The sequence below is a fragment of the Dipodomys ordii genome, unplaced genomic scaffold (genome assembly GCF_000151885.1).
Source record: "Dipodomys ordii isolate 6190 unplaced genomic scaffold, Dord_2.0 Scaffold43, whole genome shotgun sequence".
NCBI lineage: Eukaryota > Metazoa > Chordata > Mammalia > Rodentia > Heteromyidae > Dipodomys > Dipodomys ordii.
Window position 1 is genome coordinate 119,754 of NW_012267259.1, and position 20,627 is coordinate 140,380.

At 37.9% G+C, this 20,627-nt stretch overlaps 1 protein-coding gene across 1 annotated transcript in view; it reads right to left on the bottom strand.

The window, feature by feature from the left end:
* Positions 1-14,142: 14,142 nt before the first annotated feature.
* Skor2 (SKI family transcriptional corepressor 2) overlaps positions 14,143-20,627 on the bottom strand; it is a 29,372-nt gene continuing 22,887 nt past the window's right edge. The window contains exon 8 of the mRNA XM_013018881.1: positions 14,143-14,205. Within this exon, the coding sequence (XP_012874335.1) occupies positions 14,143-14,205 (63 nt within the window). The remainder of the gene's footprint in view (positions 14,206-20,627) is intronic.

Sequence of the window (20,627 nt, forward strand, 5' to 3'; positions counted from 1 at the left end):
AAAGTAGCTCAGAGACAGTGCCCAGGCCCTGAGTTCAAGCCCCAGGACTGGATAAAAAAAAATATGCAAAGATACTTTTATTTCTGCTGCCTAGATAAATTAGATTAGAAAAAATTAATGTGGCTTTTCTATTATTTAGAAGGAAAAAAAATGCTGTTTCATAGTATAATCCTTTTGCAAACCCTTACCATTCACAGATTCTTTTGAATACCCCTACTTATTCTTCTTAATTATACTTTGGTTTCTTCCCCTACCTCCCTACAACCATCTTCCCTGAGTATATATGGTTAACTCAACAAAGATTAATAAGGTAATGCTTACAAACAGCAGTCTTTTCTTTAGTAAGCTACATAAATAACTAACAGACATATAAGAAAGCTTTTGGGAAATACTAATTAATTCTTAGAATTCCTAAGAGGTTTCCTTCCTTTAAGCCACAAAGAATGAAACCACAGATGGGTGTTCTATCTTCTGGAACAGAACTTTTTATTCTTAACTCTCAGTAAGCAAGCCAAGGTTAATTGACCCTTGCAGCTGGTCCAGAAGCATACTGAACTGGAATAGTATTCTTAAATATGCAACGATTTAAAAACAAACAAACAAAACCAACACCAGAAAATAAAAGAAATAGAGTCTAATGGGTTTGTTTGTTTGTTTGTTTGTTTTCCAGTCGTGGGGCCTGAATTCTGGGCCTGGGCGTTGTCCCTCAGCTCTTCAGCTCAAGGCTAGCACTCTACCATTTGAGCCACAGTGACACTTCCAGCTTTTTCTGTTTATGTGGTACTCAGGTATCGAACCCACGGCCTTATGCTGGCCAGGCAACATTCTACCACTGAGCCACCTTCCCAGTCGGTCTAATGTTTTTAATTACTACTTTTATCTTCATCTTTTCTCCTCCCTCCCTCCCTCCCTCCCTCCCTCTCTCCCTCCCTCCCTTCCTTCCTTTCTTCTTCCTTCCTTCCTTCCTGAGATAGGATTTTGCCATATAGTGTACAGACTGACTTGGAAATCATTATGTATCCCAGGCTAGCTTCCAACTTGTGATGTTTCTTATTAGCTCATTTAGTTGGTACTCCCTTAAAATGAGTTGTTGATCCTGGAGAATATCTAAGTATTTATCAGTTCTTAGCTGAACAATAGAACCATCCTGGGTACTTATAACTCTTTGATGCCAACATTATGGTCCACACTAATTAAGTCATAGTGTCTGGGTTTCAGGTACAGAAGATTTCTCTGCACTGTTGATATTGGCCCAGACACATAACTACAATGAAAAAGGGTTGTGAGGTCTTGTACCAAGGGAAGAAAATATAGTGAGAGGAAGTCTTAAAGTCATGGTAGAATTTAGAACATCAAAGGAAGCATTTATGTTTGTGTTGTGCATTATGGAACTTATTGTTTCTTCCTTTCTTGAGCAGAGTGGCCACAATGCCCCATATTAATGAGATGAAGCTACACAATATGATCTCCCAATAAGAGTATGTCTTGGCAACACATTCATTGTATGTTACAATATTACTTTCCTTTTTATTATTTATTTGTTTGTTTGTTTTCTCTTGTTTGCTTGGCCTGTTTTTGCAGTAATGGGGTTTGAACTCAATATTTCATGCTTGCTAGGCAGGTGCTCTATCATCAACAGAAGACAAATAAAACCAAATGTTGATAGATGCATACAATAGATTGTTACCACAAAAAACATTGTTTGAATAACTGTTTCCAATAGTATTATGTTAATCACTTTGTATTATTGTGACAAAATTCTTAAGTAAAACAACTAAGAGGAGGAAAGATTTGTTTTTGGCTTTCAGTTTTAGAGGTCTCAGTCTATGGCTAGATAGCTGCATTGGTTTTAGTTCTATAGGGACAGGCAGAAACATGGCAGAAGGACGTGGCTGAGGAAAACTTCACCTTCCGGTGGCTTGGAAGAGAGAACACCGAGAGAACAAGATACATCTTTCTGAGGCATATTCCCTCCAATCACATACTTCCTCCAACTAGGCTTCTCTTTCTAGTTTCCATGAATTTTCAATAATAACATCGAATTATGAATTGCTCAGGTTCCAATCACTTCTCAATGATTTAATCTACCAGCAGAGGGTCTAACCTTCAACCTATGAGCCTTTAGGGACCACTTTATATCCAAACTGTAACAGATTTGTGACTAGAAGAGGAATTGCTGAGTAGCTTGATTATTTGAATTTTTGAGGAACCACCAAACTGTTTTCCACAGTTGTACATCATTTTACATTCCTATCATTTATATACAAGGATGCCTATTTGTCCTCATCTTCACCAATACTTGTTACTGTGTGTCCTTTTGATAATTATCTTCCTTGTATTTTGAAATGGTAGTACTTTGTGGTTTTTATCTGCAATTACTGGATACCTCATGATGTAGAGAATCTTTTCAGGTATTTTCTTGGCCACTAGTATATCTTCCACATGGGAATGAAATTCAAGTCTTTAGCCCACCTTTTAGATGCATGTAATAATTCTTTGTGTACCCAGTATGCAAGTTTCATATCAGAGGTATGATTGGAAAATATATTCCTCATTCTGTGAGCTTTTTTTCTGTGAGATATTCTTTATAATATCATTCCTAATACAAATGTTTGTACTTTTGATGAAGTCCATTTTTTTCTTGTTGCTAGCTTTACTGGTGTATAAATCATTTCCTGATCCAAAATCTTGAGATATACATTTTCTTCTGAGAGTTTTATATTGTTACCTCTTGGACAGACTACCCTTTGAGTAGTACTGTCTTGGAGTATTTATCTTTCCTTAGTCAAAGGAACCATGTGAACAATCACATTTCAGCTCAAAGTGAAAGTAGTAAAGGAAGATAGCTAAGCACACCTATGTGTAAATGGGTTCGACTTGGCTTACTTGGCAGTGAGTAGTGGAACTGAATAGTTAAAAGCAGAGATTTTTACAAGTCATAATGGCCCTAGATTCAAATTCTTACTTTACTATATAACAGAGTGTCTTTATTTTGTGTTTCAATTAAACAGTACCTACTTCATAAGATTGTGGAAGGATTAAATGAAACATTAAGACACTTAGCACAATGTTCAGCTGTATAAACAGTGAATGTTGGGTGCTGTTATTATTATTGGCCAAGTAATTGGATGATGGTGCCATATAAGTAGAGGGATAAGAAACTAACTACATTTGAAATCACAGTTTCACCAATGACGACTTCGTACTCAATTCAAACAGTTATTTAACCATGTTTTAAAGCATACAATTTGGGGAAAATGTCAATTCTTTTAAAAAGTCAATCTCTAGAGGGCCATAAAAGCTATTTTAATCACTACCACTAATTACAAGGAAGTATAAATCAATAAACTTTGCTAAATGGCCTAAAATATAATAAAGAAAACCATCATTAACCATCATCCAGGAAACCACTGTCCTTAAGAGTGAGATGTTGGAAGTGGCGCTGTAGCTCAAGTGGTAGAGCGCTCGCCTTGAGCTGAAGAGCTGAGGGACAGCGCCCAGGCCCAGAGTTCAAGCCCCACGACCGACAAAAAAAAAAAAAAAAGAGTGAGACGTTGTAAAAAGTCAGATGCGAAGAACATTCTAGGCATTAGCAATGCTATCAGAATTTTTGACTCAGTGCAGTGGATGCTTTTCAGAAAGATTATTTACTTTAGATAACTTGAATGTATTATTTCTAAATCACATGTTATTCATCCTGGTATGGATATTCTGGAAATACATGGCCATCTACAAAAGGTGTTTTAGCTTTCAGAGATTTATAGCACCTTTTTTTGGTGTCAAAATCAGGCTACTTTCAGCCCACTTTCCTTTTTTCCTGGTAAAACTAAACTCTGTTTCAGAGCCAAACCAATACTGGAGTAAAGCTGCCTACAGCCAATGTATAAATGGGGTTTGACTTGGCTTACTTAGCAGTAAGTAGTGGAACTGAATAGTTAAAAGCAGAGATTTTTACAAGTCATAATGACCCTAGGTTCAACTTCTTGCTTTACTATATAACAGCCCCACAAGAGGGCCCTGCAGAATGCAAAACATCTTATGTTTATAGAACACTGTGTGGGTTGAAAATTACATCCAACCCACTAAAAAGCCTCTGACCCACTCACAGACTGGGCATGACACCAAGAGGGCCCCAAAGCATCTGTCTATGTCCCTCCCTGCTTCTTCTTCTCTCTCTCCCCAATGCAACTGAAAATGAATTCATGGAAAGGTCTGGAGTCTTACAACCAGGTCTAGGAAGACACACAGTCCACACATTTGACAATGGCCAAAACATTGCCAGTGACATCAGGTGACCCAGAGGAAAGCCTGCGGACAGCAAAGACACACTGTCCTCTTAGTCCAGCTCCTCTGTGGTGGGAAGCAGAGAAGGAGGACGAAAACAAAGGAAAGAAGGAATTCAGCTCTGCAGAAAGCCCCTGAAAGGTATGCATTCTAGCTTACACTGCAGCTACTGCAGTGTAAGGTTTACTGGAGATTTTTTGCATTCAAACTGTGTCTTTTAAAACTATTTTTCCCTCTTTGGACACCATTCTGCACCCACAATCTCAACAATGCCCACAATGCCAAGTGTATGAGTCTCCCAGGAAACAGTCAAGCAAGGACACAGCCTGAATGGGGGACCTTGCAGACCTCTCATCCACAGGCAGCCAATCCACTCCAACTCTTCACCTGCGGAGCTCCACTGGCCAGGGCACACATTTGGGTCTCCCAAGACAGGGAAGAAAGGAAAGGCCATGTGCAGCGAGGGTCAGTGCTACCAGGATATCCAGCACGAAGAAAAGCAGACACCAAGTTTATCTGATTGTCTACTTCTGCATGGTGGAATCCATAATGCCTCCCTCTGCCTGGTGGAATCTCTTTTCCTACCCTTTAAGTTTATGCTCAAAAAGGAAAAAAAATATTACCTTCTGAGTTAGAATTTAATCCACACATGCTTTGTGTTGGACAGTAATAGAGTTCAAACTCAGGGCCTCATGCTTGCTAGGCAGGCACTCCACCGCTGAGCCACACATCCAGCCCTGGTTTTCCCTCATTATTTTTAAGATAGGGTCTCACTTCCACATACCTGGACCATGCTCCACTTATTTCAGGCTTCCCATCATCACTGAGATTACAGATACATGCCACAGTGTCCAGCTTCCCTTTGTCTCCTGGACTTTTCTGCCTGGGCACTGCATCCCTCCCACGCAGCTTGGGATGGCAGGGGCATGCCAGTTCCCAGCTGTGGGTTGGGGGGAGAAGGGGGACCTTGAGGACTTGTTGTTCAGGGTGGCCTTGAACTATGATCTCCCATTTTCAGCTTCCCAAATAGGTTGGATGAAAGGCATGAGGCATCAGAGCTCGGTCAGCACTTACTGATACTGTGCAGGGGCTGTTTCCCTGCACATCCCACCAAACCACCATTTCCCCATGATGCCTCTCCAGCCACAGGGCTCCCTACGCCTGGATACCATTCTTCCAAACACACTGTGGGTCTGTGCAGCTCAAGGTCTGAAAACTTTTTGTGTGTGCAACTCTACCTATGACCATAAGTTCCTAAATCCTGTTCGCTGCTTATGCTCCTTGATGTTTCCACATTACTGCAAGAAACACACAGCCACAGCAGCTGGAACCCAGCTACATGGTTATACCAGCCAGGGGGCTGGGAGACACCTAGGGGCCAGATACCTCTCCAACCCAGTTCCTCTCCTACCCTGGGAGTTTCAGCCTTATTCCATATCTTCATCTACAGTGAGAGACATCAAAGATGTTATAGATTGGCTCAGTATAAAGAGAGGCCAAAAATTGGAAAGAAAATCTTGCCATGGCAAAGAGAAAACCTGGATTTGGGATGGACCCTGTAACTACTTAGTCTTTATGTCCGATGACTCCTTTAGCTATATCAAAGGCAAAGATCGTAAAATTATATAAACAACAGAAGTATTCATTGAAAAGTTGTCAGACTTTGGCGGGGGTCAATCAGAGCCTCCAGAGAAAGTAAAGGATTTATAAGCAGTGTTAAAAAGAAAACCTAAAGAAGCAATGATTAAATAAACAGATCTTATTTTTTTCCAATATAAAAGAAATTGGAAATGGGGAGTCCATAGTTGGAACGGTTGACTCCATAGTTGTCAGATAAGCTATTATCTAGATCGTTTCCATCTTCCAAGTCACTTTATGACCCAAAATGGCTGCTAGGGCTCTGTCGACACTACATACATCAGGAAAGAGGGGAAGGCAAGGTATAAAAATATCATTTAACTAAACTCTTTAAAAAAGTTCTTCCTCAGAGTCCCATGTTTCTACTAGTGTCTCATTAGTCAGAATATAGTCACTGGTCATATCTAATTGAGAATAAGACTGGAAAAGGTTGTCTTTTATTTAGTTGCATTGACACTTGATAATGGATACTTATCGATGGCAACTAGCAATTTGTCTCATATGGTCACTTGAAACCAAACAAAATGTGACCATGCTTAGAGAGAGAATTTAAAGTGGTAACAATAAACTGATCTGCTTTGGTGTCTGGCTCAGGTAAAATAAATGATATCCAGTCACTCATTTACTTTTGCTAAATAGCTATATACCAGAGACTGTACTCAACACCAAGATGGCGATGAGCTAAAAGTGCACACCCCAACACTCATAAAGCTCAGAGCACATGTCTCTCCGACAAAAAAAAGCATATTAGAACAAACAAACAAAGAGGATTTAAGGTGATCTGGCCTTGTCTGCTCAGAAAAGGGAGACAAAAGAGGTCCCTGGAATCTAGATTCTGCTTCAGGTCCCAGTAAATGACCTGGTCCTGAATCTTTACCATAGGAGAGTTCATTTCTCTGACCTTCCTCACTGCTCTTATGTTTCAACATCAAAACTACTCTCTGTATGATCACATCTCCTGAAGCTAGTTCTTCCTCTGTTTTCCACAGAGCTGAGCCCATACACATCATTCAATCTAAGGAAATTGGGATGTGATATCTTCTCTCCTTGCCTGTGGCAAACAGATCAGCAATCATTCAGACATGCTGGGGATCCATAGCATCATTCTGAAATGTCTGGTTTTGCTTCAACAGGAAATACTTTATTAATTGAGCTGAATTTATGGTGGTCTTTCCTGATCGTATAATTTAATGTGGAATTAAAGTAGAGAATTTTATTTGCACTGTCTATATTCTTCATTAGATAATATTTGAGTTGACCTTGGAATTTTGACATGATAAAACAGTCAAAGAGCATAACATTTTTCTGCTGTCATTTCAGAGAGCTAATAATTTTTGTTTGTCCTTCCAAATAGTGGCTTTATTTTTAGCCCATGCAAAGCTGTAGATGAATGTCCTGTCTATTTTCAATAGACAGCTCAAATAACCCAGTCATATCTAGTTTTAGAGAAAAATTTTCTTGTTCCAACTTAAAAAGTACCAAATTCTAGTAAATAAAGGAAAAATAATCTCTGCAATAATGAGAAATTATGATGTGTCTTTGTTTTCTTAACTTTTTTCTTCTAATAATTTTGTGCTTTGGTGTTTTACTACATGGATCAGGATTGATAGTTTCTAGTGTTTGTGGGGCATTGATACTCAGCAGTAAAAAAAATCTTAAGAAATAAAGCTCCAAAGCCAGGGGAATTCAGACATCAAGAGTCCTACAGCTGTACACTTCAGAGAGAGGACTTTTTAGCATTTAGTTGGAAAACTAGAAGGTTCCAGTGCAGTTTTTCATTCTCAGCAACAGAGACCAATGGTCTCTTCATTGAGAATGGCCAGTAACTCAGTTGAGAGGTGGTGGCCTGGTTAATATCTATAGATATTTGCCTGTAGATATTATCAAGTTGCCTGATTCTAAATTTTCTTTTGCCACAGAACCATTTGCTGGTATCTGTGCTCTCATAGCTTTGAGACATTTAAAGCTATAACTAGAAAAATACGATGTTTTAGGCTGGCTTCAGAAACCTGTGCCATGCTATAAGCTCCTCATAGAAGAGTGGCTATTACAGCATCTTCATTTTAGATTCCTGTAGTGGACTCAGAATCTGAACAAATTCCACAATGTAGTTTTATATCCCTTCTCTGACAAGGACTTTCATCCTTCATGAACTAGAAAGAAAAGCTGAAATATACATCCTTTCTTTGGTTTCCTAATATGTACTGTAATTAGGATTTTGAACACCCCCCAAAAGTCCATGTGATAAAGGCTTCTCCCCACCTCTGGTGCTATTGGGAGGTGGTGGAACCTTTAAGAGGCGGAGCTTATCAGGAGCAAGTTAGGTCATTGTAGGTATATCAGGACCCTGCCTCCTTCTTTTTCTATTTCTTTGCTTCCTGGTTGCCACAAGGTAGATAGCTTCCTCTTTTAAGCATTTCTTACAGGATGTACTATCTTGACGCAGGCCCCAAAGCAATAGAACCAACTAACTATGGATAGAGACCTATGAAACCTGAGTCAAAACAAAACTTTTCTCTCTACAAGTTCTCATGTGTTTGCTACAGCAAATGAAAGCTAATACACTGTGGCATCCAAGATAAGAACATTTATCTGCCTCAAAAGTAAATAGCAGAGTTTCACTAGAGAGTTCATAATAGAGCTGATGGGGGGAAAGCACTGAATAACATGATGGACACAGTTAAACATTTTTTTGAAACCTGTCAAAGGATGCCAATAGCTAGATAGTCCTTGGCGACTTCAAGTCATGAGATGGATAATGCAATCCAGCATTAGAAATCTTGGCTACAAAGAGGTCACATGGCCTTGGATTTAATATCACAGTGAAAAGAAAGAAAGCCACAACATGAACTCTGCCATGAACATAGTGTTAATACCTCGTGGGAATTTAGAACATTGCTATACAAAAGTACAAGTAAAGATGCCTACAAAGGTCAAAGGCTGATCTAGCCTTTATAATGTGAAGTTAATTGTGTTTCAACAATAAGCTATTCAAATGTGTCTGCTGTAATAATTCTAAAAAGCATTAGTTTCTTTCTGAGTTGTCTCTTAAGCAAATGCACATTTAAGTACATGAACACAAATGTTACTTCATAGTTTTTTATTATAGACTTTTTTATCCACATGAATGTTAAAGAAACTACCACAGAGTTAAATACCATTTTTGATAACATGATTATATTCTTAATTACACTCAATAATAAACTGTAAAATATTTCCAGAGGAATACAATCTTCATTCATACAGCAGGCAAAGTACCAGAGAGGAAAGGGCCACGTGTGTCTGTTCAGTTTGCCTTGCAAAGCAGGTTTGTACAGCTAATGTCTTCCCAACAGTCTAAACATGATCCCCACTTCTGGGACATGTCTTCTGTTTTCTTTCCACTTAGAATCACTTCTTCAAAAGTAAAAAGACAATTGTATAGAGCTTCTTGCTCCATGGGTACAGTGCTGAGACCATTTGGTTTTCCCACTGTCTTTTGGCTAACAGCACTTCCTATGCTCTGGGTTCAGTTGTCCTTTAGAAACACAAATACTCAACTTTGGTTCCACCAAAAGATGTGACAAGCATTGACTGCTCTGGTTGGCTCCCCCCTCCCCCCACTAATGAATGGCTGCTAACAGTCTATTTTACATGGTTGTCCATGCTGCTTTGAGGTCACTTGTCCTTGGGTTCTCCCAAACCTGATTTTAATTGGATTCCCAAGCCCTTTCAATTTGAAGTCTTTCTGCAGGTCGTAAATGCTCAGTGGCCGCCGTATCTTACAAGAGAACAAGAGTAAGTGAGAGGAGAACAAGTACCTGGGAGGAGACAAAAGCGTGGAGTAACAGCCTGAGCATCATATAAGCAGATACTTTAAAAATACTTAATGAACTATATCATTAAAAGAAGACATTTTAATAGTTTCAATGCATTTTAAAATGTAAATATGAAAGCATCTTGTTACATATTTGCTTGCTGTCTCAAACTCTGCATCTTTGATGATATCAAACCAAACTAAAACTATTCAATCAGAGTGGGCTGGTTTCTATACCTTCTTTATAACAAGGCCATTGGGCTGGCTCTAGAAGCTTTGGTTTGTTGTTGGGCAAATGTTAAGACAATTCATGGGCAGACAGAATTCCATCCTCTGATGGCCTTGCTGGCTTTACTTGGATGACCCAGGTTACATTTTTATTTATTTATTTTTAATACAATCAGGACATCATGGAAACTGCATAAGTTGACTAGAGATTTTGTGATTCAAAATTTAATAAGGCATTGGTGGCTGCAATTCTAGCTACTGAGGAGTCTAAGATCTAGAAAGTTTAGAGATTAAAAATTCAGGCAAAATGTCCAAAAGACTCAGTCTCATAACGAACAAACAAGAAAAGAAACAAAGCAAACAGCAGGGCTGGAGGTATGGCTCAGATTGTACTGTCAGCCTCCACACAAGCAACTCAAGTACAAACTCTGGTACTGGCAAGAGGGAAAAAAGAAGTGCTTTCTACTGTAGTATCTTTGAAAGACTGGTCAGTGAATAAGTCAAAGATAATGACAGGAATCATTCTGGAGTTAAAAATGGGTCCAGAACAATGGATAATTCATAAATCAATGAATAATTCACACTCACACTAGTTCAGAATATATTCTATAATTTAAATACATTCTGAAATATTAAAATTTTCTAGCTGGGCACCAGTGGCTCATGCCTGTAATCCTAGCTACTCAGGAGGCTGAGATCTGAGGATCATGGTTCAAAGCCAGCCCAGAGAGGAAAGTCTGTGAAACTCTTATCTCCAATTAACCACCAGAAAACCAGAAGTGGCGCTGTGGCTCAAGTCGTAGATCTCTCGCCTTGAGCTGAGGAGCTGAGAGACAGCGCCCAAGCCCACAGTTCAAGCCCCACAACCAACAGCAACAACAAAAAGTTCTTTCCATTGTACTCATAAGCTCACAATGCAACACATTCACACAGTTGTACGCTATCTAATCTAATAATAATAGGTGGTTGTGTGAAGATAAGTAAACCATCTACATTTTATACAGCTGGTTGCTAAACAAATAGAATTCGTTGCCCCAAAGGGGACTGCTTAAATTGAAGAAAGGTTTAGATAAATCCATGGATAGTGAATACTTAAGGATTTATCAAGAGCAAGCTAAGAGTATTCAGTGTATATGACTAAATTTTGAGGTTGATATTATTCAGAGAAGCTATTTGGCTTTGTGGTAGAATTATAGTTAGTATCCTGGCCCAGATGGACCTGTATTTTGATTTAACATGGAATTTCTTATGTTCTAGTATAGGACAAAAAAAAAAGATCTGTGGAGTAGTGATATGTGGCAGTACTTGCTCTTCTTATTAAGTGGATTGCCTGTGGTTTTGAAAAGCTTCCTCTCCTTAATAGTCATATTGGAATCTATTGGGTGGCAAGCACACAGCATACTACCTTAAGGGTCACTCTTGCATGAGACATTAATGCATCAGTCCCTAATTTGGAAACCTGTGGTCACTGAGCAAGACAGAATTTGTTTCTTTCCCGTGTTGTAATGATTTTTGTTTTGTAATCTCTCTTGGGGTAACTCCTTACAGGCTTGGCATGTGGCAGAACCAGAGACTGCCTCTAACAATATGGCCGTGATTCTCTGCTTGGCTGATTTAGCTAAGCATTTAAGTAACCACTAATCTTCTGAAAGCACCAGGGTCTACTTAGAGAAATCCCTGTTGTCTGCAAGGATGGAAACAAAATCAGCATGGAGGAAGCATTAGTTACTAAACACAAATCAATCTGTTTTTCTTTTTATTCCCCACCTAGCCACGAGCTATGTCACTATTAGAGGTGTGGTTTCAGGGCATGGAGTCTTCTTTTTATAGGTGTAAGATGGTCTCCTCTGTGACAAGCAGGAAGAAGAGATGGGAAGTGGAAAGAATGGGAGTTTATTGAAGTACCTATATATAAATCAACCTAGATTCTAATGGCTGAACTTCACAAGTGCTAAATAAAAGATATCAGATACAAGAAAACATTCTAGCCGGGCGCCAGTAGCTCATGCCTGTAATCCTAGCTACTCAGGAGGCTGAGATCTGAAGATCATGGTTCAAAGCCAGCCGGGGCAGGAAAGTCCGTGAGTCTCTTATCTCCAATAAACCACTCGAAAACTGGAAGTGGTGCTGTGGCTCAAGTGGTAGAGTGCTCGCCTTGAGCTGAAGAGTGCAGAGACAGCGCCCAGGCCCAGAGTTCAAGTCTCACAACCGACAAAAAGAAAAAAGGAAGAAAAAAGAAAACATTCTATATAATGTCCTTTACATGAAGTTCAAAAAAGCAGATAAAATGGACCTGTATTGGGAGAAGGAAGTGGGAGAAGTTGGAGGGAACATGAGGTTGTTAGTGAGGGTTATAAGCCTAAATGAGTTTATCTTGTGACAATTTACTTCATTTTTGACTTGCAGATTTCATGATTTGTATAACTTTATGACTTGCAGAATTTATGGAACACATATTATACTTCAACAAAAAAGGTTACTTTAAAGCCCAGGCTAATAGTTTCTCTTTGACTTGAAAGAAAATTATTTATTTGCCGCTTTCACCTATTATGCATGTGGAGTTTATCAGAATTAACACTTGACCTGATTATCTTGAATTAAATCAGAATGTTCTAAAATTTTCACATTACTGGTGCCAACTTGGTTCCATTACAATGTAAAAGAGATTGTCCAAGGTCAACTTCAGACCTAGTAATACTTTAAAATATAGATCAGAACCAAACTCATAGGAATGTTTCTGTTTCACTTTGTGGAGATGGAAACTGAATGACTTACTCGCTGAGCATCTCTGCTACAGAAGCATATACTCACTGAGGACAAGAATTCCACACCTTTGGAGCAGTCAGGCACTTCATCTAAACCTGGGATCCCTAAGCTCTCTGTTTAGAACACAGACTCAAAATGTTACAACTGTTTCTTTGTGCTTTAAGTTCTCTGTGTGCAAACTTAAAAGAGAGTGTATGAGTAGAAGTCTGTTTTGGAAAGTGTTTTGAATGTCTGATGAAATGTGACCTAATTATCATGATTGAAGGCAAATATTGAAAAATATCATTAATAATGAGGCAAGAAGTAAGACTGTCATCTACACATGATAGAGAAGATGTGACATGCAGGAGAAATGTGTGAAGTCAAGAAGAGGAACCAGAAGCCTACAGTGTAAAGAAGATTTTTCCAATAAATTCTGTTGGGTTGAAAATTCCAGAGGGACTGAGAAGAAGAATTATACTGATGAGACTAAGTGAAACTGGTTATAATCCTAGTTGGCCTTTAGCAGTAACAAGTTTTACCTCTAGCATGTAATCTTGTTTCTTGATTTAGCAATTCCAATTGTTAGGCCATGTCTTTGCCATAGAATCAAAGGATTACTTTTGAAAATGAATAAGCATGTTCCGAATATAGACATTAAATGCTCACTGTCTGCTTTCCCTTAAGAGTCCAACATGGGGCTGGGAATGTGGCCTAATGGTAGAGTGCTTGTCTAGCATGCATGAAGTTCTGGGTTGGATTCCTCAGTACCAAATACACAAAAAAAGCCACAAGTGGCACTGTGGCTCAACTGGTAGAGAGCTAGCCTTGAGCTGAAGAGCCCAGGAACAGCTCCTAGGCCCAGAGTTCAAGCTCTATGACTGACAAAAAAAAATTGTCCAACCTATTTGCCTTTTAAATTGTTGCCTGGTATGTGACCTTGAACTAGTTTCAACTGAGGAACTCGTTACTGGTTTAGGTGAAGAATAAATTATTATTCCTGAAATAGAAGGGTTCCAAGGTCCAAAGTGCCCCTCAAACATTCATATCATCATCTATAGTAATTCATTGAAAGTCAGGTCTGTAGAAGACTTTGGAAGCAAAGGAGAAATACCATAAGCATTATAGTGACATTCCAGTGGGACAATAACAAGAGTGCCAGACAGAATCTTCAAAGGTCAGAAAAACCTCAAAACAGAACAAAGGTCACTTTTGTAGATTTGAATGGAGAATTTCTTAGTTTTAGGAATTTTCCATGGAATTTGTAAGAAGGAATTAGCCATCCATTTAGGAAGTCCCATTCCCAGGTATAGCAAAGTTTACTGCTAAACACAAACACAGGACAGAACTTTACCAATCCCTTGGCTATTTCAAATATATCACTAAAAGCAGATAGCCGGAAATAACATGGATTCTTAACAAAACTTCTTTTCTCTGGAGATCTTACCCTTTTAGCTTTTGCTGAGATGGGCACCAAGCTTCTCTTTCCTAATCAAGCTTGCTGCATATGGGATCTGTAAGGCAGACACAAACAAAAATATTTGGGTTAATTTTGGAGATAAATGTGTAATAGAGATCCTTTCTTGTGCCTGGCAATTTGAATGACAAGACATCTTCCATGAGGAGAAGAGGGATCCATCTTCTCTGGACTGCTCAGGTGCTCAACGTTGCTAAAGCCTGATCTAAAACACACTGATGACCGAAGTAGTGATCACATTGGTGATTGTTACAGCTGGTCCCTGAGGCGAACATGTGATCTTCTACTTTAAAAATTTGCCTTCAAAAATGTTACCTCTAAGAGTATGGTATTCTTCCTTTTTTATTTAAATATGAAAGTGAATTATAATGTCTCTTAAGTCACAAAGCATGAATGTTACAAACTGGTTCAATGTGATCATTAGGTTTATTACAGTGATTTCCTTACCAAATATGCTATCCTTATAAATTACAACTCGTAATAATAAGTATAAACTAGGACTTTGGATAGTTTCCTAGTAGCTGATAAGAAACATCAGAAATAACAGCACTATATAAAAATTAGGGTGCAAAACTTTTATGCAAATAAACTTGAAAATACTTTTGTATACTGCGACTGTAAACAAAGCCTACCACATCTGATATACTTTTCATTAGGAAATTCATATGACTCAAAATGAGTTCGACATATTATCTAGCTTTGCTTCTCCACAATCTCCAGTTAAGGCTCTCTTCAATCATTATGTCACCTACCAGCATCATTACAAGGCTAACCTCAGAACTATAATGATTTGGATCTATTTTACATTAAAAGAAACAAATACTCAGACTTTTAGAATATATCATGTTACATAAAACAGTAAGGGAAATTAAAATGATTTTCATTCACTTAGGCAGTAACTTCAATTGCTGTTATATACATTTATACATTACTAGCATGTCAATGGAGTATGTTTTATTCTTTAATCCACCAGTCCACACATGCAAACCTTTAGTAATAGGACAAGGCTATGAATTCACAATGATGTTGGTGATTAAAAGGATCTACACCATTTTACTATCATAATAGGTAAGTCTAATCCAACACTTTTTAATGGAAAGAAAAAAGATAAAAATAATCATATCCTTATTTTGATACACAACCACAAGCTACACGTAGGCACATATCTGATAAAGGGCATAAGTAGAAGCCTTGAAATTAATGATTCATATAGTAACATAAAAAGTTCAGTATCCTAATCTCTTATTTTCAGACGTGGGCTGAGATCAGATAGATAACTATGACAAGAACACCTACATGGGGACCTACTCTAATTACCTCTTCTTTTCACTGTAGGTTATGCTACACCTGCTATTCAAAGAGACACCCTTGAATCTTGGTTTCCATTGTGTTGTATACTGGAATACATCAAAGCACAAAGGTCACCTCTCTTGTTAAATGCCTAATTTACCAGTCTCAAATGAAATGCTGTTAGATGAGAAGAAATGATTTTAAAAAACAACTATGGGGCACACTGAGTTTCCAGAGTTGTTTGTGCCATTTTTACATTAAGATTAGGTACTGCAAGCATTAGTGTCTGTTCTGTGCCAAGTACTGGGAGATGTAAATTAACATCACTAGTGCAAGTAAACAGCAGACACTAATTCGAAAAAAATGACTGGAAGATCACTGCTTTCAGAGCTAAGTCAAGATGCCTTTCTCTTTTTTGCAGGAAGAATTTCATTAGGGTAGATAGTTGAGAAGGAAGAGGAAAAAAGACATTTCCAAGTAAGCACATTTGAATCCCATCGCTCAGCTAGAATTTAAATTGCTGTGAAGAATTATCCCCACATGAACTCTGATTCTAGTTTTACTTATTTAAATGAAAATAAAAGACAAGCCAAACAACAATAAAGACAATAAAAGTTATCAGCTGAGCATCACGTACTTTTAATCAGAAGTCCTAAATCATGAATAATACAAATTATTTTATCCCAAGGACTCACTGGTTCATAAAAACTACATGACTCCATTGATTGCAAGACATGCTCCACCATATTTTAAATTCTTAATATTGCATGTATTATAATTGGTGGTATCTTACTGTTAAAAGTTTTTCTCTTCATGATTCATGAAGCAAAGGTGTCTCCTAATCAGATAGTGTTTCAGAATCCACAAAATATAAAACTGGATTTCTAGATATGACAGACATTCTCGACCAGGAAACTTGGGATTCTCAAGGCTTCATTTAAGCTAGTTGTTCCACAGAAATCTCTTACAATAGGTTTACAGAAGCTTCCTATTCATTTGGGACAGTTTGGAAACCATTAAGATGGTTGTTGACCCCAAATTGGAAGTGTATAACGTCAAAATGACTCAGTGGACTATAACAGACCGCAATTATTGGGACCTTACTAAAAAAAAAAAAGACAATTTCCTTCTTTGTGCTAAGAAAGAGCCTGAGTTCAGGCACTCAAGTGAGTCACCATCTCAAAGTGAGATGAAGTGAGTGCACTGTCAAGATGGAGGGCACTAGATCAGCGACTAGGAAAAGATGCGCAGTAGCCAAGGTCTGTTGCTGGAGAATCTTCAGAAGGCATCTTCAGAAGTTCAGATTTGCATCAAGTCTAGGGACTTCCTTTTGATGCACACTAAGTCACAAAACCAACATCCTCCAGTGATCCAGGAATCTTTTTCTGATTATATAGCAGCAAAAAGCAAATTTCTGCCTATTAAAAAAAGGGGAGTAGGAGGGCGACATATTTAAAAGAAGTGTCTAGGCTGAGCCACAGAAACCCAGGCAAGTTTCAAGGCTATTGAATACTGGAGCACTTCCAAAGAAAAGACATTACCACTGTGGAGCTGTGTCCTTGCCCAAGAGCCAGTGCTTGCCAACAAAGACAAGGACCCATTGCTCCTTTCCCTGTGATGAAGCATTGTGCTACCACCATTGGGAAGAGGTAAACGGCTTTTTTACAAGTCCACAGTGGATGAAACATTAGTACTAAATCTACTGATTGAACATTATTTCAATTGAAGCTTTTAATGAAGAACTTTGGGGCTGTTTCTCCATAACTGCATGTGACTGTAGCATTCTGTGAAAACAGCAGAGGGCACTTTAAGACCAGCACAATCTACCTGCTTCATGGTATCTATAAAGCAAGCTTGAAGGATGTCAGTCTGGGTGGCTCATATGCTAAGTAATTTTTTTTACACTGTCCTTCAAGAACTAGGATTTAAAAACAGAGGAAAAAGAAAGAAAAGACACTACAAAAACCATACATTCAACAAATTGCAATAACTTATACACAGATATACATGCATAAAAATTATTGCCAAATTAGCAATTTGAAAAATAGACTATATATATATATATATATTTAAAAGATTATCAAGCAATCTAATGGTCTCAGATCAGGTTGTATTTGAATATATTCATGCTCCTAGAATAACTAATCAAAAGGTTATTCACTGAGTGAAGTATCTTCTGCTTTTTTCTAATCTTAAGGGACAATGGATTTTAGTTTTTAAATTGAAGGTATGTTTCCTACAATCACAATCCATTTGGAAATGAGAAGTCCTCTGTCCTTTATTATACAGAATATTTACATTTTCATGAACTTGCTAAATTTTAAATCTGTTTAGTTCTTAGTGAGAATAATAAATATCTTTGTTTTGTATAAATAAATCCAGTTTAGTAAAGAAAATGCTTTAAGTCTTCAAAAACTCAGAGCATGAAATATGAAAGGTCTTAGATGCAGACTGTCAAATACTACAAAGCTCAAAATTTAAACCAGTATTTAGAAGAGATAACTTGTAACCATGTATAAAAGTTAACATAAATTAACTGTACATATGATTTAAATCTCACATTGCTATGCATATACATCCATTCATAAATGTACAAGGACAGCCAATCATTTGCCTGTATAGTTATCAAAACTTTGCAGTTAACAAACTGGAAAATGAAGCACTGGTGGAGAAATCAGTCAGCAGAGAATCTAAAAATGTAGGATCCAAAGAAATTCATAAGTTTTCTTTTTTTATGGTAATGATACCCAGGATGCTTTTGATATAAGTCTTTTGAACAGGAACACTGTGTAACAAAATAGCATAAATGCACTGTGGGTCTATGGGAATCATTACAAAATATGATGGCTTTAATATATTTGAATTCTTCATGATTACAAGGTAAGCTAGGTTTATATTTCATCTAAAGAAAAAAGAGGCCTATTCTATAATATGTGCTCTGTAAAGTTTAAATATAAAATCATTTTAAATGGATTATTCTTCTCTCAGGAAGGAAACTATGCAATCCTATTTACTGGTGAATATACTCATTCAACAAATATTCAGAAAGATTTGTAACTCCATTTAATAATCTCTAGGTAGAATTTTCTAGTCAGGTACTTGGAGGATTGAGGTTCAACTCCATGCAGGCAGAAAAGACTATGAGATTCTATCTTCAAAATAATCAGCAAAAAGCTAGGCTGGAGGTGTGGCTCAAGTGGTAGAACACCAGCTGAGCAGACAAGCCAAATGAGTGAGAGGTTCTGAGCTTAAACCCCAGTACTGGTAGAAGAGGATTTTTTCAAAAGATAACTCCTTCCATTTAGGACATACATAAAGCTGAATACAGAACTAGATAAATTACTGTTCAAGTAATATTGAGTCTGTTGTTTCATTTCTATAGCAGGCACATAGAAAATATAAATCTTGGGCTGGGAAGGTGGCTCAGTGGTAGAGCACTTGCCTTGCATGCATGAGGCCCTGGGTTCAATTCCCCAGCACCACATAAGCAAAAAGGAAAAAAGCCAGAAGTGGCGCTGTAGCTCAAGTAGTAGAGCGCTAGCCTTGAGCTTTAGAGCTAAGGGACAACGCCCAGGCCCAGAGTTCAGGCTAACGAGCCGACCCAAAAACAAAACAAACAGAAGATATGAATCTTTCCTAAACAAAAACAACACTGGCTATTAAGGCTTATTAATTCCACTATTAGAGATACTCCTTTGATAAGGGCAATGACATTCAACTGATCACTCATGCTGGCATTACCCTACTGTTGGCATGTGCAGTTCATGTTTATTATGTGCATGTACCTTTCAATCGCCCTGTCAGGTTAAGCCTTACAATCCTTTCTTTTTGAGGGAACCGACATTTCCATGAACTGAAAGGATGAGTCTTGAGCCCAAGTGTGCAGACTTTAAAGCTCATGCCTATTAGTGGCAGACTGAGCAGTAGTTGTACCTAAGCTTTGTGTTAATTCACTAGTATGCTTTCCTGTATTAGGTGTTTAAGGTATAAAAGAACATTTGAGGGCATCAGGACCAAGAGAATTTGGTAAAGAATTAAGAGGACTGCTATCTGTTTATCAGAGTTGGGTCAGTGGGAGTTATAGATGGTGATATATTCAATAAGCATAGGCTTCTGATTACTTAGTACTAGGGTTGGTATGAGGTGCTGGAGGCAGGGTGATGTTCTGGGTCTTCTTGTGGTAGCAGTCCCAAGGGAAGCAGAGGAAGCAGAAGGGACAAATTATGTCTATTACACCAATTTTTATGTTGTTAGCCCAAATGTATTTTTATGAATATCAGGAATTATATTGTACCTACCAGGCTAGGGGAAATATTCTAGCTTCTTGCAAACTGCTTAATTTGCTACCAGGAATACTTTACTATCTACAGGAATATAAATGAGTAACACTTGTCTAGATTGATGAATACATGATGATAAAATATTTTGCAACACAGTATAATAAAACTGTTTACTCATACCAATTCATATCTTCCAGGGACTAAATATCTCAAAAGTCCTGAGACATTTTCCTTTTCTATAAATACTACCTGCTTGTTACATGAAGGCAATATCGTTTCCTCTTTTATAAAAGAAATAAAATGTTAAAGAAAAATAAGCATTAAAATTACATATCTGGCCAGGCTCCAGTCCTCATGCCTATAATCCTAGATACTCAAGAGACTAAGCTCTGAGGATCATGGTTAGAAGCCAGCCCAGGCAGGAAAGTCTATGAGACTCTTTTATCCAATTATCCACCAAAAAAGACAGAGGGGAGCTGTGGCTCAAGTGGTAGAGTACTAGACTTGAGCAAAAAAGGCTCAGGGACAGAGCCCAGGCCCTAAGTTCAAGCCCCAGGACCATCACAAAAAGAAAAACAAATCAAATCTGGCCTTAAGAAGGGATTCTGAAATGAATATTTAGTTTGCTTTCCAAAAGTCCATTTTGCTATACTTGCTGTCACAATGAAATGATAATTTTTGCTTGCTTTGTATATGGAAATTTTTCTCAAAAATATGGAAATGATGCCCTGTGTAAAATAAGTAATTTTTGCCCTCTGCCTCCAATCTTACATTTAATTTCTTCCTTTGGAGGAGGAAAACAATATGTATATATATATATATATATATATATATATATATATATATATTCACAGCAAGTGAGTATAGCTCATATTATCTAGAAATCAGA